Source organism: Heloderma suspectum, chromosome 6, assembly GCF_057233095.1.
Source record: "Heloderma suspectum isolate Gila_16-S chromosome 6, 16-S_ref, whole genome shotgun sequence".
Classification (NCBI taxonomy): domain Eukaryota; kingdom Metazoa; phylum Chordata; class Lepidosauria; order Squamata; family Helodermatidae; genus Heloderma; species Heloderma suspectum.
This window is the reverse complement of record NC_139463.1, coordinates 38,623,254-38,646,190: the sequence shown is the minus strand read 5'-3', so window position 1 is coordinate 38,646,190 and position 22,937 is coordinate 38,623,254. Positions and strand designations below refer to the sequence as shown.

The window sequence follows — 22,937 nt, the reverse complement described above, 5'->3', positions numbered from 1 at the left end:
AGGCTTTCTGTCAAACCAATGAACGTCTTATGATCCTGGTGGTGAGAAAAAGGGTTTCATAAGGACAGTGCATGATATATTGCCAATGTTGCTTGAGTACTTCCTTGCTTCTAACTGAATATACTGAAAATTGCTTGGCCTCTAGTTGCTACGACTAGGCCTCTTGTTTGTTTGTTTATTTATTTAATTTATTTATGTCATTTCTATACCACACAGTGGCCGAAGCTCTCTGGGTTTAAAGCCTTGTTCCCCCCCAACTCCCTGCATAAAATCTCTCTTTCTCTGCTAGGCTGGGATGGGGTCAGGCTGTTGTATGGTGGTGTGTTATAGCACTAAAACTAATTAAGGGTAGAGTCCTGTGCATGTTTAGACAGAAAAATGTCCAACAACTCCCAGCATTCCTCAACCAGCATGCTTGCTGGGCCTGATAGGAGTTGAAGTCCAGTACAACTAGAGTGCTCCAGGTTAGGGTAGGCAGCCCTACAGAGTGATCTAACTTTGCATACAAGTTTATTTTACTTGTATTTAGTAAATAACAAAAGTAAAGAAAAAGTACCCCTTGTTAGTGGGGTGGTGAATCCACTCTAGGTTTCAGTCAGAAACAGTCAGAACTCTAAAGGAGTACGACGCACCAGCCGCCACTGCCCCTTATTCTTTTTTCTTTGTCCCAATATACCATAAGTATGCACTCTATGCGGGGCTGCCCTTAAGGCTGCTCCGGAAGCTGGAGGTAGTGCAGAATGCAGCAGCTCAGCTGTTATCAGGAGCTGCCCCTTTTCAGCATGCACCTCCTTTGCTGAGGGAACTGCACTGGCTGCCTATTCACTACCGGGCCAGGTTTAAGGTTTTGATACTGGTGTACAATGCCCTAAACAACTTGAGACCAGGACACCTGAGAGAGCGCCTTCTGCCTTACCACCTACTCGATCACTGAGGTCATCAGAGGGCATGCTCCTGGTGGTTCCACATGGACCAATGGCCCGACTGGAGTCCACCCAGAGAAGAGCCTTCAGTGTGGTGGCCCCCTCCCTGTGGAACTCCCTGCCTCTGGAGGTGAGGCAGGCACCAACACTGGGTTGTTTTCGGTGCCTCCTGAAAAAAGTTCTTTTCCAGGAAGACTTCCTTGGTTAACCAACCTCGGTTTTATTGGCACTTCGTTTTTTAAATAATAATTTTAATATCATGTTTCATTCTTTTGTTCATTTTATCTCTTGTTGTTCACTGCTCCAGAGTCTGTTTAGATCTGGAGCGGTATACCAATGTTGTAAGTAAATAAGTATTTGACCAGAAATATATGAGGGGGGGAAATTAAAGCACGCTTTATGCAATGTAAACATTCTACTATGTAGAAGTTTTTTATTGGAATACTTGTAAAATAAATAAAGACAATAGCATGTACTTCCCTTGCACTGTTTAAATGTAAGGGAAAAAATCACAAATGTATTGATACACTAATACATTTTAGCAACCCAGTGAACTGTTCTTGATATGCTGACAACCACTCACCTGTGTCAACAGAGTTCAACTCTGTTCCTCTGAGGTTGTTGTAGCACCTTCAGTTTCACTGACACTACCTATTAGTTCTATTTCACACTGAGATGTAAATGACATAGATGTATTCTTTTGCATATTTGCTAAGGATAATCACCTGAAAAACATTAATTACAAACTTTGAAATTGCCAAGCTTGCTTAATATTGTATTTCCAACTGGCATCCATTCATTGTTACTCATGAAATGGAAAATTTTCTACTCCCCCCCCCTCCCCCGGTACAAAGGAAGAAAAACCTCCATTGATACAGGGTGTGTGTGTGTGTGTGTGTGTGTGTGTAATTTAGGGAGGGGGAAAGCAGCAGGGTGGGAAAGTTTCACACACTCTGCCTGAGTCTGGTGGCCCTGATCTGGATTGGGGCCATGCTGCTTGCACTGAAGTAAAAAAAACAAGCAGGGATCAGCTACCCACTACACATTTAACATAGCACATAGTTTAGCCCTGGGAGTCTGAAGATAGGGTACATTGCTTCAGCTTGCAGCATTATCCACTGGCTTAACTTCAGGAATGGAACATCTCCTTGTATTTCTAGGTGCCAAGATATATAGCGGTCTGCATCGAAGATTTTGGGTGCCAGCCCCACAAAGGGCTCATTAAATGTTTAAAATGTGCAGTCAACTTGAAAACTTGGATTCTGTTTACTTTTTGCTAGCCATGGCTTGTCTTGGCTGCTTTGAACCTTTTAATAGTTGGCTGCAGGGAGAAATCTGGTAGGTGTGGCTACTCCTTCCAAGGTGGCGCAGTGATGGGAGCAGTCATGCCTGCTGAACAGCTTCCTGCTGTAGCAAAGTTTTAAAGATGCAGCAGCACTGTGAATATCTGAAGGACCGTCCCATAGAAGAGGACAAGCTGACTAGCTTCTGCTGCCCTAGGGGGTGGTGGGAGAAGATCTAGGGCTTCTTCACATGGAGCTTTTATTCTGCTATTGAGATTGGTTACTCACGGACATTTGCAGGCCCTTTAGATGACATTGTGAACCTCCAGGGTGTCTCCCGTGCTAAATGACCTTTATTCCATTTTTAAAGAGATCGGAAATAATGAGCTATCAAATTCCTGCGCTTGAGTTCCCTCTGTGGAAAAGGAAAAGCCGCAGTAAGAGGAGCTAGACCACAGCACTGTCTAGAGGCTGTATAATGGAACATATGGAAGACTCAGATAAGGGGGAAAAGGAGGGGGGCAGTGGGGGAAGGAAGCATGTGTGAAGGGAGTCTGTCGTGATCCTGCATTTAAAACTGAAGCAGAAAGCCCCGTTTTAAATGCAGGATTTTAGGGTGGTGTAGACATATTCCTAATGAGTGTTAGGGCAGGGTTGATTTCAGTTGAATGTTACGAGAACAGTAACAGTAACAGCAGTTTGACAGTGAAACCAAATACCTAGAGTGGGGGGTCCCAAACCTTTTTGGACCTGTGAGTGCATTTGGGAATTTGGGAAGCTGCTGTGAGCACCACCACAAAATGTCTAATCAGTGGATCACCACTTTGGCATCTACCTCTCTCGTCTATGGATCTTAAACGACGTCATATTTTGCAAAAACATTTGCTTCATGTCTGTTGGACATCTCAACTCCTCTTTAATAAGGGATTGTCTTAATTTGGCTAGTTGCTGGTGGTACAATACAGTGAAATCTTCTTTGTATGTTTTGGCAATGTACAGTAGCTGCTTCTTTTGGGGAAAAGATTATTATATGGATAAATTTTGTACTGGAACAGTCTTATACTTGTATATTCGTATACACGCTCTTAAATTATGTACCTGCTTCATGGAAATGAACAAATGGTCAGTATAAATGGATTCTCCATGCCCCTTTGACAGCGAAAGACTGGTATGCAACATTGGGAGGATAAACACTCACCACCTATAATGCAATCAACTGAGGACCTTACAACATTTTCAGTATTTGAACGGGAGGCATATAGATGCCACCTTCAAGGATAGTTGGTTCGCTTTTGTTGGAGCTTATGTATAATTGCTAGAAAGTTGTATGCATGTCATATGTATTCATTGCTATGGATATATACAAATCCATGCCACGTTGAGGACATCTGGCCTGGAGTGTTGCTTGGCCCCACTGGTGGCCCTTCTAACAGAAAGTAGACAGCCATCTGTTGGGGATGTTCCAACTCTAGATTTCCTTCACTGATCAGGTGGCCAAACCAGGTGACCTACACAGCCCCTGTCAGCTCTGGTTCTCACTGGTATAAAAGTGGGGCCTCCAAAGGTTTTGGAGTTTTTTATACTGTAGTTTCAAGTTTTTAAATTTTATACTGCTGTACTTTGTGGTTTTAATTTTTGTGAACCGCCCAGAGAGCTTTGGCTATTGGGTGGTATAGAAATGTAATAAATAAAGTGGTGCCTATAGGCACCAATGTGGCCACAGGCACTTCTCTTGGGGTACACCATGCTCCCCGCCCCTTCTGGTTTTTATTTTATTTCTTAAGATTTTTAAAAATTTCCACCAACAAAAAATTAACTGGGAGGTTCGCTTGCTACAAAGCAAAGTGGTGCCCCCCAGCACTATCTTTCTTTGGTTTCAAAAGAGCAGTTTTGTGTTTTGGAGCTCAGACCCCATCTCTGTGTTCTACTTAGGTTCTTGGGCAAGTTCCTTTTTTTTAGTCTCACCAGTTGGCCTTCTCGAAAATGCGTGTTTGTGACCAGCCATGCCCACGGTGGCAGCCATTTTATGAATGGGCAAGCTGCCCAGTGGCAGCCATTTTGTGAGAGTGCCCATGATATACTCTCAAAATTCCAAATGTGCTCACCAACCCAAAATGGTTGGGGGCCTCCTGGTATAATCAGTGTGGTAACTAGGCTGCTAGTAATCAGCATTTGAGACAAGGCAGTTTTTCACTGAGGGGTGGATTTGCTTGTTGGCAGGATCTTTTTGTTGATTGCAAAGGGAAGCAGAATCTTCTTGGTGAATTCCCCCCTTTAAAGCAACAAACACAGAAAAGCCACTAGCTGTCTAGCATTAGCACTAATCCTGGCTCCCTCAGAAAATAGTCCTAAATGGCTTTTGCCACAGTGTGGTATGTATGCTTGATTGCATTTCTCGTGCTCTTCCTGGACATTCTAAACAAGCACATGGGAGAGCATAAATGCAAATTTAGAACATCACTCCTTATTATCAGCCTTGTAAATAAGCCCACAAAACTTGCTAGCCTGCAGATTTTTTTTTTAATCAGCCTGTTGGGGGCTGAAGGAGGAGGGAAGCAAAGCTGTATTTCTTTGGTGTGTGCAGACAGTTGGGTCTTCTTTCCCCTAGCAACTTGCTTGGTTTCTATCCTGGTCCAGAGGAGGGAGAGAGTGATCCATTCTTCATCTGTCAGCCTACTAGGGGTGTACGAAACCCCGCTTACCTGGCTCCGCCGGGTTCCGCTGGGGGGGGGAGGTGCTCCATCCCTCCCCCCGGAATCCTCACCGGGGGGGGGAGGCGATCCTGTCCTCCCCCCTTGAATCCTCGAAAGCCGGCTGTGCTCCGTGGCAGCTCTGCGGAGCAGCCGGCCAGGCCTAGGCCAGGGCCGTCCGCAACCGGATTTCCGGCCATGGAGGGCTCTGGGTAAGGGGGAGGAAAAAAAATGCGTACACAAATGGCGGTGGCTATGGCCACCGCCATTTGCATTCCTTATTTTTCTTCGTCTTAGTTAAATATTTACGTAGACTAAGACGAAGAAAAATAAGGAACGCCCATTTGCGTACGCCTTTTTATTATTTTTTACCCAGACGTTTTAGGCTACGTAAAAACTTATGTAGGCTATCATGTCTGGGTAATAAACAACAACACACATACGCAAATGGCAGCGGCTACGGCCGCTGCCATTTGTGTTCCTTATTTTTCTTCATCTTTTTTTTTTTTTACAGAGACGTGATGGGCTACGTAAAAACTTAAGTAGCCTATCATGTATCTGTTAAAAGAAAAAAGAGAAGACTGCAAATTGCGGCGGTGGCAGCCGGTCGGAAGACCAGCTGCTGGAGCTGCCGCCGCCCGGAACATTCGCCCCAGTTAAGTCTCGTCCCGGGGGGGATCCGTGGGGTGGCAGGGGGGTGGCAGGCCATTCCGCCACGGACTTCGGGGGCCGAATGCACTGGCATTCGGCCTCACCGAGATCCGTGGCGGAATTCTCTGAGATCCCTACAGCCTACCCACTTGCCTGTATGGAATTCCTGGTTGCCAGTGGTGCTTAAATACAAGCCTAATTTAGGATGGCTGAAGCTGAGCCTGTGCATTGCCCTATGCTGGAAGTTTTGCATACTTGGACACCCTAGCGGTGGAAAACAGCATGTTCCTGTCCCTGCACAGGGAGCTTCATGGGTTTCTTTAGCTTCATTCTAAATAAAATAATAAGAAATCTTTTATTTAGTTTTTATTGACAGAGCAAGATCTTCATGTTTTGCCTTGGCTTTTGAGACATTAAACTCTGTTTTGTTTTCCAATGCAGCTTTGTGGTAGGTGCAAAATCTCAAAATGCAAGGTCTTGAAACAGTCCACAGGCAGACAGGTGGAATCTAGAGACTGTTTAAAATGGCATTGGCTTGTAGGTAGGGCTGACTTAAATATCTTTGAGTGGCATCCCTGCATAGACAGGACACACCAGAGCCAGCTCTCATGACTAACCTTGGTTCTTTATGCTTTGCTTATGCAATGTGAATTGTTGATTTTTATTGCTGTTATGTAACCTCTGGGTTGCCCTTAAAGGCAGACCAGCATTTTCTGATCAGAAGGATTTTGGGGGGAGGTGTCAAATGTCTGATGCTAAGTTCTGCAGCTCTCCTGGTAAATCTGAAATGTAGCGTACAAATCTCTTCATAACACAAAGAGCTCTTAGCTGCTCAAACGTATAGCGATGTCGCTTCTAATCTAAACAGAGACATAAAATGGCAAAGCTGCTGTACATAAATATACCACAGCTGTCACTTAGTATGTGTCCAGAGCTGGAGTAGGCAACCTGCTGCCCTCCAGGCATTTTGGACTACAGCTCACATAATCCATGACCATTGGCCATGCCAGCTTGGGTTGATGGGAGCTGCACTCCAAAATATCTGCAAGGCACTAGGTTTCCCACCACTGGTCCAGAAGGTGAGTTCCTACATAGTGGATTTGCAGTTGAAGTGTAGGAAGCCATGGACTGGATGCCTTGGAGGGATATAAAGAAGGTACCTTTAATGGGGCCAGCACGATACAGTGTCAGATGACACTAGAATGTTGGAGTAGGACCAGGGAGACGCAGGTTCAAGCCCAACCTTGGGCCAGTCACTACCTCTACTGACATGGTAGTTGTAAGGATAAAATAAAGTGTGTGGGGTGAGTGTGTGTGTGTGTGTGTGTGTGTGGCAGTGCTGGGTCTAGATTTTTGAAGGCCTTTGGGCAAGGCACCCTCAGTGGGCCCCCTTCTTTCTGTGAGTCAACCTTCTCACCACCAGTGTCACCAGCTGCTCTTGCCCCTCATCCTCTTGCTCATCTTTGCTTCCACTCGCTTGCTTGACAGGCAGAGAGCCAGTGAGCAAGCAGGCAATGGCATCTACTCCTCCGCCTTCTCACCGCCTGCATTGCCCGGGCCAGAGCGAAAGAGGCAGGAAAACAAGTAAGTTGCAAAGGTGAAGAGGAGGAGCGGCTCCAGGGGGCTCTTGTGGGCTCCCAGCAGGTGCCCAACCATGCCTACCCTTGATGCTGGCCCTGGGTTGAGGGTATCATGCACTGAGCTTCTTGGAAGAGGAATAAGATCGTGATGATCTTATATTTGTCATCATGTCTTTTTTGTGCTCAACTGTACGGTAGTTACTGTGCCAAAGCGGAGTAGTTCTTGTGCTTCAGCAGATTTGTGCAAATCACCCTGAAAGTTAAAATCAAGGTGATTTGGGCAAATCTCCCAGGAGATGGAAAAAAAATCTAGAAAAAAAAACATGTTTACTCTGCTAACGAACACAAATGCTCTTTAGGCTTTTGAGGTTGTGTTGCAAAGGCTGATGGGATATGTGCCCGGAGCGGGCAGTAAGACTAAGGTGGAAACAAGCCAGGGTAAGCTGCAGAGCACATGATCGTCTGTCAGGAGTAACGTGGGTTAGCAAGTGAACAACCAGCCCACATAGATGATTTTTAACGCGGCTTACCGTGATGTGCAGACCAGCCTGTGGTACAGATGCGGTTCCGAGCTGCAGAGTATGACTTGCTCATAGCAGTCATGTGAGTGTGTGGCTGAGAATCCGTTTCCCAAGCCTAAGGCTGCTCTCTAGCAAAAGTTCTTTTTTAAACTTGAGGCCTCTTAATGTATATTTGCTTGTTTTTTGTTCACAAACCGGATCCTCTGCATACAGAGGTACAGTACAGGCTGGTGGCTCCTGCATCAGTAGGGTGGTGAATCCGCTCCGGGTTTCAGTCAGAACCAGTCAGAATCACCTTGGAAAGCTCCTTTACAGCTCTGACTGGTTCTGACTGAAACCCGAAGCGGATTCCCCGCCCCACTGACATCGGAGCCACCAGCCTCACCTGCAGAGGTAGGCACTTGCATTCTATTTCTGTTCTTCAGGGAGAGTGCCTGCCCTTCTGTAGCCCCAATGGCAACATACGGAGCAGGTACACAGAGATTTACAGAAGCGCAAAAAACATATAGCAAACCCCTGCCGCCCCCGCCCCCCCTCCGCCGCCTGCCCAGCAGGCTCAGAAGCCATAGAATGCTGTCAGACCCGGCTGGGGGGTGGGGGGGAGGAATGGACTGGACTGGACTTTCCTGGAAGAGGGCATGTCTGTCTGGCTGGAACCCTGAACAGGAGCACTCCACACCCAGTGGTCTAGTGGAGCCTGGGTTTGCAGAGTCGAAGCGCTGGGATGTTTTGATGAGCAGGGACAATGATGTCGTCTGCCACCCTCCGGTTTCCCTGTTCCCTCTGAGTTTAGCTGCAGTGCTCACAGTAGCGGGGAGAAGGGGGATGGATTTTCCCAGCAGTGGTATATAATTGTGAGTTGCCCCTGCTGTAATGCAAAGTATTTTGGGGTGGCTTGGTCTTGAATGGGCAGTTAAGACCCATTAGCTTTGATAAAAGACCTGCTCCTGGTGGAGATGAAAATGGCTGGGCCGTGTTTGTTGATATGGATCGACACTGCTGCCTGCAATTTTTGGCCTCTGCTTGGCTGTGGGGATTGTTGTGATGAGCGCCTGCACCTCAGGATTTACCCCTACACCGCTGTGCAAACCACAACACATAACTTGTAATAAATGGGAACAAAATGTTGGGCTACGTAGATGAAGGGACCCCAACCTTTTTGGACCCATGGGCACATTTGGGAATTTGCAGAGCTGCTGTGGGCACTACTACAAAATGGCTGCTATGGAGGATGTGGCTAGTCACGTAATGGCTGCTGTGGGGGCCTGGCTAGTCAGAAGAGGTGGGGGAGAGAAATAGTGAGGCTAGAGCCTGGGAGGAAGGGGGAAATAGCTCAGGCAAAGGGGTAGAAGGATGAGAAAGAGCGAGGCTAGAAGCTAAGAGGAGGATAAACAATGAGGAAAAGAGGTGTGGGAGAGAGAGAGAGCGAGTCCAAGGGCTAGGAAGGGAGAGAAAGAAGAATGCTAGGAAAGGGAGAGAAATAGCAAGGAAAGGGGATGGGGGGAGAGAAATAGCAAGGCTATGTATAATTGCTAGAAAGTCGTATTTTCATATATAGGCGTTTCGTATGTATTCATTGCTATGGATATTTATAAATCCATGTATGTGTATTAAAAAAGGGGATCTTAAAAAAAAAAAAAGGTTGTGGGTGCCAGTGGGGGCCACATTGGGGACCCCATCACAGGCACCATTGGAGGGGTTGCGGGCGCCGTGTTGGAGACCCCTGAGATAGACTTTAGTCTGGTTTATCAAGGCAGTTGTATTGGTGATAAGAGAGAGGGAAGTTTCATACCAAAGAAGACAGCCTGTCTGTCCTCACTCTTGATGCTGTTAGCTTAAACTTTTAAATCCGTCTTGCAGACAGGATAATTTTTCCTAACAGCATAAACAAGCTGAAGGACTCACTTTACGCAAACCTCCTTGTGACTAAACTGGGCGTGGTGCTCAGATATTTCAGAAACGTCCCCATTCCATTTCCCCCTTTGCATTTATCCCTGTAATCCAACTGTCCCTGCTAACTGAGCTGCCTTTGTGTTCCTAGCTTACTCACGGATTGTCTTTGTTTTGAGTAAAATAAAAAATAATAAGGCACAACACCCGAGACTCCTGAAAATAATCCACTTGAACTTGATTCTCCAATTTGGGGGAAAAAAGCAAACAAAACCGAACCACCTTACATAATGCATTTTTTTTTTTTTTTGCATGTGTCTGATCACGATAACCTAGAAATTGTATTTTTGCTGCCTCTTATCTAAAGCTGCAGTCCCCAGATGGACATTTTGGAACTTTTCACAAGATGAGTGGACAGCATGTGACCCCTGCAAAATGGGCATTCCCTGGTGATCTTTTTACTTTTTTAAAAGAAGCTTGTACTTCTTCTTTCATCTGGTCCCTTGGCAAAGTGACCTCTGATGGGCTCCTTTCTAGACACTATTAAAGGTGATGATCTCCGGGTTCGCACAACATGCTGTCCCACCCTCAGTGATTGAGTGTGGGTTATTTGTTGAACCGTGGGTTGTTTGTTGTACCATGGGTTAGCGTGTTGTCTGAGCCCAGGACATTTTCCGCAGGATGGCTTGTTAACCATGCAGTGTGGCTTATTTTAAAATAAAATTTTTAATAATGTATAAATAAAATAATTAAAATAAAATAAAAATTTTAATTATATTTTTATTTTTAAAGAAGCATGTACTTTTTGTTTCATCTGGGCCCTTGGCAAAATAACCTCTGATGGGCTCTTTTCTAGACACTGTTACAGGTAATGATCTCTGGGTTCGCACAACACACTAACCCACACTCAGTGGTTGAGTGTCAGTTGTTCGTTGAACCATGGGTTGTTTGCTGAACCGTGGGTTAATGTGTTGTCTGAACCCAGGACACTTTCCACAGGGTGGCTTGTTAACCATGCAGTGTGATTTATTTTTCTCAGGCAAGCCACCTTGAGAACCCATAGTTTGTTGTTGAGTTGTTCAGGGTGGTTAACAAGCCACACTGCATGGTTAACAAGCCACCCTGTGGAAAATGTCCCGGGTCCAGACAACACACTAATCCACGGTTCAACAAACAACCCATGGTTGAATGACCCACACTCAACCACTGGAACGGTCCCAGTGCCTCCTCTGGCTGTCACGCAGAGGGAACTGATCATCGGCCTGAGTGCTGGCGGCCATGAGCAGCAGCAGGCAACTGAGTAGCGGCAGCTGCTCCTAGATGCCATTGCCGCTTCCCTGCCTACGTGGCTGCGCCATTGGTGGCAGTGGAAGGAACTGCAATGGCTGCCACCACCTGCTCTCTGTTGTGCAGCAGATGGGGCAAGAGGAGGGGCTGGGTGGGGGGTTGGAAGGGACCCAGTCTGCCAAGTTGGGCTGAGCAGGCATGTGGCGATGGAGCCACCTCTCACCCATCTGGGTCTGGAGCTGGCAACGAGGCCTCAGCAGCTGCCTGACAATGACAACCGATGATGTCATGTCTCCAGAACCCTGGCTCTGGAGAAGAACCCGGGTCTGGAGAAGCACGATGGAGCATCCTGACAACCAAAATGAGCAAGATAGTGTTGTGTATATGTGTGTGCGTGCATGTGTACATATGTGTATATTAAGTGTGTGTGTGTGTGTTTATATGCTAATTGTGGACTAATTTTAAGATCTGCGTATCTGCTTCTTAAAACTACTTGGGGTTATCTGCTGTGGGGTCTGTTAACGACAGCTGGGTTTGCTTGGAGTTGGGTGTGGGCAGCCCTAGCCCTGGGGGCCAAGTCTGGCCCCCTGGGGACCCCAGATGGCCTCACCCCTTTTTCTTGTACAGATCCCCTGTTACCTGATCATTGGGTGGTTTTTCCAGCTTTTCATGCTTTTCCCCCCATTCTGAAAGGTCGAAATGGCTCTCCTAAAGCTTCATTACAGACAGTAAGAGCTTTAAGCTGAAATATGTGGATATTTCACCCTTGCCCCTTTTGTCTTCCCGCCTCCCCCCGGGAGGGGTGGGGAACGCAGCCCTGGAGAGCTGCTTTGCAATTGAATGCAACCCTCTGGCAGAATGAGGTTCCCCACTCCTGCTTTAAGAATTAGGCTGCTTCAGGAAATCCCTTCTGGATAAGAGCCAGTTGATTTTTAATGTGAGATATTGCAAAGGGTTTTGGTCAAGCATGTTCTAATGGAAGATGGAGTTTTGTTGTACTTTAGGTTTTGGAGTCCTTGTTCTCCTCTTTCTGGATTGCTTGTGGGAGGGAATGCTAGTGTCCATTTTCTTCCTGTTTCCTTTAAACGTGGTGTTGAAAGACTTTCCCTCAGCCACCCCTGCTCTGGCATTCATCTAGACGTTTGTAAGCTTTGCTTCAGCCTTCCTCAACCTGGTGCCTCCAGATCTTTTGGACTACAGCTCCCGGGATTCCTGACTATCTGCCATGTCGGCTGGGGCTGATGGGAGTTGAAGTCCAAGATATCTGAAGGGGCACCAGGTTGGGAAAAGCTGCTTTCCCTTGCCATGTCTTGTAATTTACATCCCCCGGTGCCTACTTCACCCCAGGGACAGGGTACAAGTAAGTATTGCAGACAGAGGGGTATTCCTGGTTTTTTTTTTTAAGTCTATATAGAAGAGGAAAAAGTTCATACTGGTCATCAACAAGTTGGTTGGGACCCATACATGCGTTATGACCTGTAGAAAGCTGGGTTGAACCAGTGGCATCATTTTCTTTCCTCTTTTTAATTTTTTTTCTTCTTTTAGTTCTTCTTTTTTTCTGTTGTGAGAAAACAGCTGCTAGCTGGCTGCTGTTGGAAAAACGATAATGGGCTGCACCAGTCTTCCCCAGCCTTGTGCCCTGCAGATGTGTTGGACTACAACTCCCAGCATCCCCCAGCCAGCATGGACTCAGTCTGATCAAGCCAGGCAATTGGCTGGATTGTCTCCTTCCATATATACCTGCCTGGACACTAAGATTGTCGTCAGAGGCCCTTCTCTGCATGCCCCTGTCAAATAAGTTGAGGAGGGTGATTACTAAGAGAGGGCCTTTTTAGTGGTGGCTCCCTGGTTGTGGAACAGCCTCCCCAGATAAGCTTGTCTGGCACCTACATTGTGGTCTTTTTGTGCCAGGTGAAAATCCTTTTATTCTTCCAAGCTTTTTAGTCCTTCAGTTTTAAAAATTGTGTTAATGCGTTCTAAGATCTTTTCCCCTACTGCTCGCTTTTATCTTTGTTTTACTTTGGTTTTATTCTGTTTTAAAGTTATGGTTGTAATATTACGTTTGACTGTGTCACTGCATTTTATGGTTTTAAGGGTTTTTTGGGGAACCACCCTGAGAGGTATGGCTAATAGGTAGTATAGAAGTGCAATAAATAGAGAAAATAGGTATATATTTTTAGGAGAGACTGAGAGAAAAAAAAAATTCATTCCTTACATTTCTGTACCACCCAATAGCCAAAGCTTTGGGGCAGTATAACCCAAACTTTTTAACATACAAAAATTTAAAATAGTTTGAAATGGTTAAAAACAATAAACAATAAAACTACCAGGACTACCAGATTGGGGGTGGGAGATGTGGAGAGGACATGTACAAGTAGATCCCAGGTTGCCAGAAGAGGTTAAAGGTACTGGTTGTTTTAAAAAGTTGAAGACTACTTGGTGTAGAAACTGGGAGGTCTTGGGTTCAAATCTTAGCTCGAAGATGACGTTGCTGAGTTTGAGCAATTTGTCAACCTCTCTTTATTCCCATATCAGTGGGGAATGGAGAAGAGCTGAAACCTTCTAAGCAGGGGAGTTGAGAGGGGCAAGCAATATACAGACTGTAAAGAACTTTGTACATTAAACATTGTACGTTAGTACTGTACTTAAACAATAAAAGCGCACCAGTTAATACTTAACATTGGTCTCCTCGGGAGCACAGGAGCCTCACCCCCAGTTCTTACTGTCAGTTCTTACTGAGCATTTTCTATACATGGCCTCTGTGTGTTCAAACTGCCCCCCCAAAAAAAAACTTAAGTAAGGGAGTGTGGTCATTTCTATTCAGCTTGTGGCCCTCCAGATGTCTTGGCTTGCAACTCCCATGCTCCCTCAGCATTGGCTATGCTGGCTAGGACTGATGGAAGTTGTAGGCCAGAACATCTGGAGGGCCATGGGTTACCCTCCTCTGCTTTACAGATATGGTTTCAAAACAACACCCATACACTGTTTTCGAATTGTTTTTGATGGCACCAGCTAATCGCAAGATGGGGTGGGGGTTTTTTTGGCATCTGGCAAATTGGTGTTTATCCGCCATAATTCCTCTGCTGCGTTTTCTGGGGATTTGCAGCAAATGAGGCAATCTTTTGGGATTAGATGTGTGTGCCTTTTCATCTTTTAAAATAGGTGGTTATGTTGGAAGTGGGATTTGCTGTTCTCGAGTTGGTTAGCGGCCCTGGATTTGCACCTTGCTGTTCTCACTTAGCGAAGCATTAAGAGTGCCGGGGGGGGGGGGGCGGTGGAGGAGAGTTCCCCTTGCTTGGGCAGGGCTCTGAGATCGCATGGTGAGATACCCTGCTCCGAAGTCAATTTGCCCTATAAACTGGAATGTCACTCTTGAAAGGAGAGGCGTAAGTCGCTTCATTTGGGCTTGAGTCAACTTGCTGGGCCCGTACTTGGATTTCATGGCAGGTTAAACAGCCCAAGCATGAACCAGTAGAAGCAATCTGGATGGCTGTTAGGCATCGGCCTAAGGAAGTATCATCTGCTGATTGGAGCAGAAAGTGGAGGTTTGGGGAACTTGGTTACTCAAGGGTGACGGCGAGGTGCCTGGGCTGTACCGTGTGACCCCAGAAAAGCCACTGGATCTTTATTAGTGCTCATAAGAGTCAAGAGTGGACATTTCCAAAGTAGTGCATTTTAAGACATGTATAATGCAAAGGGAAGCAGAAGTTAATGAGAGTTTGTGCAGAATTATAGGCCTCTGCATTATGCAGGTCGACCTTAGGCTGTTGGGGCATGTCCTGTCTCACTGACAAGGCAGAGTTTTCCAGTTTGAATTTGGATCCCAGAGAGTACTAGTCCCCAAGATATTCCACACAACTCCCTTCACCCGATGGCTGTGCTGGCTGGGGATGCTAGGAGTGGGAGTCTGAAACACACTTGGAGGGCACCAGGTTTGGGAAGGCCGTTTGACACAGTAGTCATAACCATGGACATAGAGATTTAAAAACAATCTCAAGCACATATCCATTGGTAGCATTTTGAATCCTCGAAGTTGGAGGGGAGTTCGTTAGGTCATCTAGTCCAGCCCCCTGCTCCCCTGCAGGAGATCTGAGGCATTCCTGATAGATGGTTGTTCTGCCTCTGTTTGAAGAACCCCTGCAAGGGAGAGCCAGTCTCTTCCCCCCTCCCGAATAATTGATTCTGTTGTCAAACTGTTCTTACCATTAAAAAGTTTTCCCTAATGTTCAACTGAAATCTACCCTCCTGTAACTTCAGCCCCTGAGATGTAGTCCTACCCTTTGGGGAAGCCAAGAGCAAGCCTTTCTCCCCTCTTCTATGTGCAGCCCTTCAGGTATTTATTTGAAGAGTGCTACGCCCATCTCCAGGCTAAACCTACCCAGGTCCTTCCACCTTTCCCCATAGGGAACGTACCCAGATCCTTCCACCTTTCCCCACTTAGTTTCCATATCTCTAACCATCTTTCTTGTTTTCCTCCCAACCCATTCTAATTTGCCTGCAACGTAAGCTTTCCTTCAGCCTTTCCCAACCTGGTGCCCTCCAGATGTTTTGGATCACAATTCTCAGCATTGCTGAACACTGGCCATATTGGCTATTGCCGATGAGAGTTGAAAACCAAAACATCTGGGCCACACCACGTTATAGGGAAGGCTGATCTAAGTCACTGACAAAAAAATGTTGAAGAGTACTAGGCCTGGGACAGAGCTCTTGCAGGATCCCACTGAAAACCTCCCTCCTGTTAGAGGAGGAGGAGCCATTGATGAGCACGCTTCGAGAACACTTTTCCGAGAAGTCATGAATCCATCTGACATAATTATCATCATCTAATCTGCATTTCACTAGTTTGCATTCCCCGAACATAACTTTTTCTTTTTGCACTCGCTTCATGTTTTACAGCCAATCTTGGTGGCAATGAGGAATCATAGAAGAGTAGGGTTGGAACGGGCCTGTAAGACCATCGAGTCCAACCCCCTGCTTAGTGCAGGAATCTTAAGTCAAAGCATCCTTGGCAGACGGCGGGACTAGAAGTTTAAATTATTGTGTTTACAATTGTCAGCATCTTGAGGCGTGTGTAAGTGGGTGCTAAATAGATGCCTCCCACTAACGGTCCTCTTTTGCTATCAGCTAAAGCAGGGGTGTTGAACCTGTTTCAACCCAAGGACTTGAGTTCAGTTTTGGAAAAGCTTTCGGGAGCAGCATGGGCTTTCTTTAGTTGGTCACTTAGCCCTGGGACTCCGTCTCCTCTCGCTTCTATGGGACATTGTTCTTCAGACACCCTCTCTGTTTGACAGAAATTCAAAAGTGGGCCCAGATGGCTCGTTCAGGTTAAAGGTGGCTCTGAATATGTTGATGGCTATTGCTATGTCATACTAAGTGCAGTTCTACCCTTGCTTAAAGTGGGCACTCATTGCTGAGACATGCCAGAGAGGCATGCACAGTTCTCCTTTGTGGCTTCTGTTGTGAATTCTGTTGTGGCTGTTCACAACAGTTCACAATTCACAGTTCACAACAGTTCTGTTGTGAATTCTGTTGTGAATTCTGTTGTGAATTCTGTTGTGAATGAATGAATGAATTCATTGATTACGGTCACAGATTACGGTCACAGAAACAGCAAGATTCTGTTGTGAATTCTGTGGCTTCTGTTGCATAATGCCTGTGAAGTGCCCAGTTCTACCCTTGCTTAAAGTGGGCACTCATTGCTGAGACATGCCAGAGAGGCATGCACAGTTCTCCTTTGTGGCTTCTGTTGTGAATTGTGTTGTGGCTGTTCACAACAGTTCACAATTCACAGTTCACAACAGTTCTGTTGTGAATTCTGTTGTGAATTCTGTTGTGAATTCTGTTGTGAATGAATGAATTCATTGATTACGGTCACAGATCAGCAAGATTCTGTTGTGAATTCTGTGGCTTCTGTTGCATAATGCCTGTGAAGTGCCCAGTTCTACCCTTGCTTAAAGTGGGCACTCATTGCTGAGACATGCCAGAGAGGCATGCACAGTTCTCCTTTGTGGCTTCTGTTGTGAATTCTGTTGTGGCTGTTCACAACAGTTCACAATTCACAGTTCACAACAGTTCTGTTGTGAATTCTGTTGTGAATGAATGAATGAATTCATTGATTACGGTCACAGATCAGCAAGATTCTGTTGTGAATTCTGTGGCTTCTGTTGCATAATGCCTGTGAAGTGCCCAGTTCTACCCTTGCGTAAAGTGGGCACTCATTGCTGAGACATGCCAGAGAGGCATGCACAGTTCTTCTTTGTGGCTTCTGTTGTGAATTCTGTTGTGGCTGTTCACAACAGTTCACAATTCACAGTTCACAACAGTTCTGTTGTGAATTCTGTTGTGAATGAATGAATGAATTCATTTATTACGGTCACAGACCAGCAAGATTCTGTTGTGAATTCTGTGGCTTCTGTTGCATAATGCCTGTGAAGTGCCCAGGAACCGGTTTTCAGTGGCTTTGGCTGGGAAGAGCATGCCGTCGCCTTTGGCTAACTTGTGGCACCCTCTGCTGGCATGCTGTTGGAAGGATGTGCCCAGAGCCTGGCTTATTTTATTTTTTAGAATTGGCTCTCGATTGCCCATGTTTTCTGGTGTGTGTGTGTGTGTGTGTGTAGGTAGGTAGGTTTGCAGGGAAGGAGCAAGCGGGTTTATCGCACCATGAACATACCCTGGTCCATCTACTCTGAATGGCAGCGGCTTAGCCCAGGGGTGAGGAACCTCTTTCAGCCTGAGGACCAAATTCCATTTTGGAGAACCTTGGGGCGGGGTGTGTGTGTCCATTCCAGTGGTGGGCGGGGCAAAAGGGGTGGGACCAGAAATATCAAAAATACCAGCAGATTTTAGCTTAACGCTCTTCCTACCAGTCACTACACCTTCAGAGAGGCATTTCCGTCTTTTAAAATGGGGGGGGGGCGGAATTGCACAAAACTTGGGGAGCCACCAAACGATTGGTGGTTTGGGGAAGGGGGTGAGGCCGGGAGAAAGGGGTGAGGCCAGGGGAAAGGGGCCTGGCTATCTGGAGAACCCAGGTGGCCCGGATTTGGCCAAAGTCAAAGAAGAAACCTCTGCGCCAATTGAATTCCCAATGCGTTTCTTTGGAAGAAGCAAGGGAGAGGGAAACCTCCAAAAGAATCTCCGAGTGTTTTTCCTTTGATGAAGAGCAAGTGTCGAAATGCGTTGGGAATTCAGTGGGTGCTGCTGTTTATTCTTTGACTTTGGTTTCCAGAGTTTTAGAGCTGTTATTTCTGGTCCCTATTGGCACTGTTGCTTGTCCAGATTCGGCCCCCAGGCGATCCGGATGTGGCCTCCATGCCCAAGTTTCCCCACATCTGTCTTAGACAGAGGTCTTCCTCAGCTGCTATCTGGGATTTGCTCTAACTAGAGCTGCCAGGGAGGCATGCCAGCCATGTTCTTTGCCATTGAGTTAAGGCTTTAGCAGCACATGCCTTGCATCTAAAAGCTTCCAGATATGCCGTAAAACTAAAGGCCAGGGAAGGACCTTAGAGATTCACGTTAGGGGCCAAATGGATCAATGATCTGACTGTGTACGAGAGCTGTGCAGGGACCACCTGATCTGCCTCACTGTTTCAGGGCTTCTGAGGCAGGCGTGATTAGCTTCGGGGTGATCCCCCCCCAACCTGCTTTAGCCTCCAGAGCCAAAGCAGGATTCAGATGGCCAAATTCCTCTTCACCCCCCACCCACTGTGCTGTGTGAACCCCCAGTTCCTTATCTGAGTCCTGAGGACACATGCTGGAGGCTGTCTTCCTGTTCCAGGAGGAGTAATTGTTGCTGCTGCCAGCTCCTGGGCTCTTGGGACATGCGCTGGCAGCCATCTTCGTGTTCTCCCTGGAGTTGCCATTTTTAAAATGGTGACTCCCTGGAACAGGAAGATGGCCGCCGGTGCCCATCCTGAGGGCCCAGGTAAGGAGTTGGGGGCTGGGCGGCGGCAGCAGTGCAGCTGGGCTTGAAGATCACTCTGAAGTGCCGCTGAAGCACTTTGGAGCGACCTGACCTGCTTCGTGCTGCATCGTATCCCCTCCACCTTGCCTCGGAAGCAGCCTGAAGTGCCCCGCTTCTGCTAGGAATTCGGCCATACTCTGTATAATGCAGATTGGTACTGGGATAGCTCAGCGGTAGAGCATGTGCTTTCCTTGAAGAAAGTCCTTGGTTCGATCCCCAGTCTCTCCAGTTAGAACAAAGAATAGGGCTGAGGAAGACCTAGAAAGTTGTTCTAGCCCAGCATTGTCTACACTAGGGATGTATGGATTTCGTAAAATCCATCCCGTCTGCATTTCATGGGTTGTCAAGGTGCCTCTCGTTCCATCGACCACTCATTGACGGAATCGATTTTTTTCCAATTTTGTGAATTTTTGCAAAATTGCACCTGCGCAAAATCGCACTTGTGCAAATTTGCACTTGCGCAAATGTGCAGCATCTCACCCCAATACACACATTCCCCCCAAATGCGCATTTTCATACTTTAGTCAATCAGGGATACCCACATTTTCAGCCAGTATTTTGTATTTTACGTATTTTTCTATGACTAAATTTGCATAAAATTCCAGAAATTTAAAAAAAAAAATGGCCCTCAAGTCCATGGAATCTGCGCGACTTAGGAAAAGCCAGTCTGCTGCAGAATCTGTGGGTTGGATTCATGGAAATCCAGACTCATTTGATTCCGTTGCGGATTCTCCCCCCCCCCCCCCAGCTTACACCAACTTTTCCCCAACCTGGTGCCCTCCGGATGTTTTGGACAACAACTCCCAGGACTCCTGATCATTGGTGATGCTGGATGCGGCTGATGGGTGTTGAAGTCCACAATATCTGGAGAGCACCAGGGTGGGGAAGCCTCCTCTAGGGTCTCTGGAAGAGATCTGTCTCCTCTTCTGCTCCCCGTTCCATTTTAATTGGAAATTCTGGGGATTGAACCTGGCATCTTCGGCATGCAGAGCAAGTGATCTGCTACAAAGCTATGGCTGAGGCCTTCTCTGACCTCTCCCTGGGATCTTGGGGAACTCCTGCTACTCAGAGTAGGGGCTCGATGGACCAGTGGCCTGACTCGGTAAAAGGCAGCTTGATATTGGGCGAGGGGCTTGTAGGTGAGTGGTAGGACCTTCCGCAAGCAAGGCAGGTGGCCCAGTGCTCAACCCTGGGAGTTTGACGAATGGGCCAGGCCAGTCCAGAACATTGTGCTGCCTGAGGCAGAGCAGCGAATGGCACCCGTCCCACTCCTTCCCTCAGCCCAAGACAAGGTGCATAGTAGCCAAGGCCAGCCGAGATATTTTCGCACCGGAGACAGAAACCCCACAAGTACTTCTCCCCCTCCCTGGCGGTAAAGAGGCAACAATCATAAATGAACTAGCTAACAATTTGTTGCCCTTTCACGACATCCTGAGTCTGCTATCTGAGGTGGCCATCTCGCTCTGCTAAGGCAGTGATAGTGAACCTCTGGCCCACAGGTGAAATCCAGTCTTCCGGGGGTCCAGGTCCCGCCCTCTGGGGTTCCTCAGATGGCTGCCCCCCTTTTCCTGGTCACGTCCCCTGCCCCTGACTGCTGATCATTTGGTGATTTTCCAGCTTTTGCATGGGTTTTCCTCCATTCTAAAAGGTTGAAATGCCTTTCCTAAGGCTTCATTGCTGGCGGTAAGAGCATTCAGCTTAAATATACTGCTATGTTTGGTATTTTAACCCTTTTGCCTTTGGCACCACTCACCACTGGAATGTGGTCCCCAAGAATGTCTCTGCAATTGAATTTGACCCGGCTTTCAGGCTGAAAGAGGTTCTCCATCCCTGGCCTAATGGTAGGGCCAGCCCTGAGAATGTGGCTTCGTTGGAGCTCTCCTCCTCACGCTTCTTCGCTTCTTTCGTTACAGACCCGGATGCAGAGTTTGCAGCCTGATCCCAAAGCCCAGTACAGGAGCGTGTTTGAGGCCTTGAGGAAGATTGTCCGCACCGAAGGCTTCTGGCGCCCTTTACGAGGGATCAATGTGACTGTGATTGGAGCGGGCCCAGCCCATGCGCTGTACTTTGCCTGCTACGAAAAAATGAAACGCACTTTAAGTGACATTATCCAGCACGGAGGGAACAGCCACCTGGCCAACGGTATATTGACATAGCCTCCCAGGGTGCCTTCCTGGCCCCTTGGCTCAAGTCCTGTACTTTTCTCTCTCTCTCTGTTACTGGTCTGGCGTTTTCCGCCTACATTTCTGCTCCTGGAGAGGAAGACGCTGAGAAGACTTCACCCATGGCAGCCTAGGCTCTCTCGCTACACTCAACCTGTTGTCTATTTCCCACAGGCACCTGCAGTGTTTAGAAGTGCATGTACGAAGAATGCAGAAGACATGTAGCATTCCGGATCCTCTCAAAGTTAGATGTTGAAAAGCACTAGATTATAAGTGCTTTTGATGTGGGGGGTGCAGATGTTTTGAAACTGCTCTACAGTCTAGCACAGGCAAAATTTGGCTCTTAGATTTAGTGTTTTGCTTCCAAAAATCTGTTGGATTTCCTAGTGCTAAATCTTAGCAAATTTGGCCATTATCTTAAGAATTTAAGTACGAGCTGGCTGGATCATTCCTCGGTCCATCTCATCAGCTTTTCGTTTCCAATAACAGCCAGCCAGATGCCTCTGGAAGCTTACAAGCCTTTGTTACTGGTATCTGGCATTTCAAGGTATACTGCTTCTAGACTTGGAGGTTCTATTCAGCGCCCCTGAATAGTCTTGAATTGCAAAATGTAATTCAAATGCAGTGGAGGCTGATGGCTCCCATGTCAGTGGGTGGTGAATCTGCTCTGGGTTTTAGTCAGAATCGGTGAAAACTCTGAAGGAGTTGTAGAATTTCCCAAGGTTGGATATCTCCTTTAGAGTTCTGACTGGTTGTGACTGAAACTTGGAGTGGATTCACCACTCACTGACATCGGAGCTACCAGCCTCCGCTGTTCAATTGAGGTACTATAGTGATCTGTATTGGAATAAATTCTCCCATTTCCAAATCACCAATTTAAGACACTTTGTACCTTTCCATAATCCGTAATTAAATGCAAAATGAACTTGCAGCTGAAATGGATTCATTAGCTCAAGTTAGATGTTCTAAGGTACAAGCCTTTGAAATGTATGATGGCAGCATGTGGTATGTGGAATTTCCTTTTTTTGAAAAATGTGTGCCTCTAAAATAATTAGTTTATTATGCAGATGTTAACGCATAGGTCATGTAGTTGGCGGAGCAGGTACAGATGTAAGGTTTATTTGGAGATAAAAATTGTGCAGGGAAATCTAGGCAAAAACCAAGTTTGGTGCTGTATCACTTTGTATTCTGGGACTTCTCTCAGCCCCCTAAGGACAAGGCCACAAACCTCAAAACATGATGAAGAAAGTTATATTTGTGCTCCAGTTTTTTATAGAGGGCTAACTCTTTCTGCTTTATGAACCCTGTTAACACTTTTAGGGCGCAATCCTATGCATGTTTAGACAGAAAAAAGTCCTACAACTCCCAGCATGCCCCAGCCAGCATAGCTGGCTGGGTCATGCTGGGAATTGTAGGACTTTTTTCTGTCTAAACATGTATAGGATTGCGTCCTTACTTACTCTTAAAGAAAATAAACCCTTTTAATTTCCTGTAAGGATTGTTAGGGAACCACAGTTGGCCTATCTGTTGTTCACAATAACAAAATTGGAGCAACATTTTAAAGACTTTTGTTTCTGAAAGATAATTGTTCAGTATATACACTTACACTGATGATATCCTGCGGGTATTCTTAGTTTTTTAGAAAAGCTTCTCCTTTTATTTATTAAAAAGCTCCCAGAGCAGCTGACGTATAATAAGTAAAGCAAGACAGTTCTTGCCGGCAGGCTTATAATCTAAAAACACATGACACTCTAAAAAGACATGACACACAAGGAAAAAGGAACGGGGAGGGAAGAGGAAAAATAAGTCAGCAGGGCTGGTGCAATGGCTCCGCTTCTCCGCTCATCTCCCTCTGTCCAGCCTGCTGGAGAATTCTGAAATAGCATATCATAGCTGTACATAACCTTACTGGAGGGTATCCAGAGTAGCACTTAGCAGAGATCTGCTTACACTGGAAGAAGGGAGTGGGGAGGTGAAGTTCGTCTTA

At 46.5% G+C, this 22,937-nt stretch overlaps 1 protein-coding gene across 1 annotated transcript in view; it reads left to right on the top strand.

Moving 5' to 3' along the window:
• SLC25A37 (solute carrier family 25 member 37) overlaps positions 1-22,937 on the top strand; it is a 57,576-nt gene that overhangs the window by 18,318 nt on the left and 16,321 nt on the right. The window contains exon 3 of the mRNA XM_084803960.1: positions 20,702-20,930. Within this exon, the coding sequence (XP_084660086.1) occupies positions 20,702-20,930 (229 nt within the window). The remainder of the gene's footprint in view (positions 1-20,701; positions 20,931-22,937) is intronic.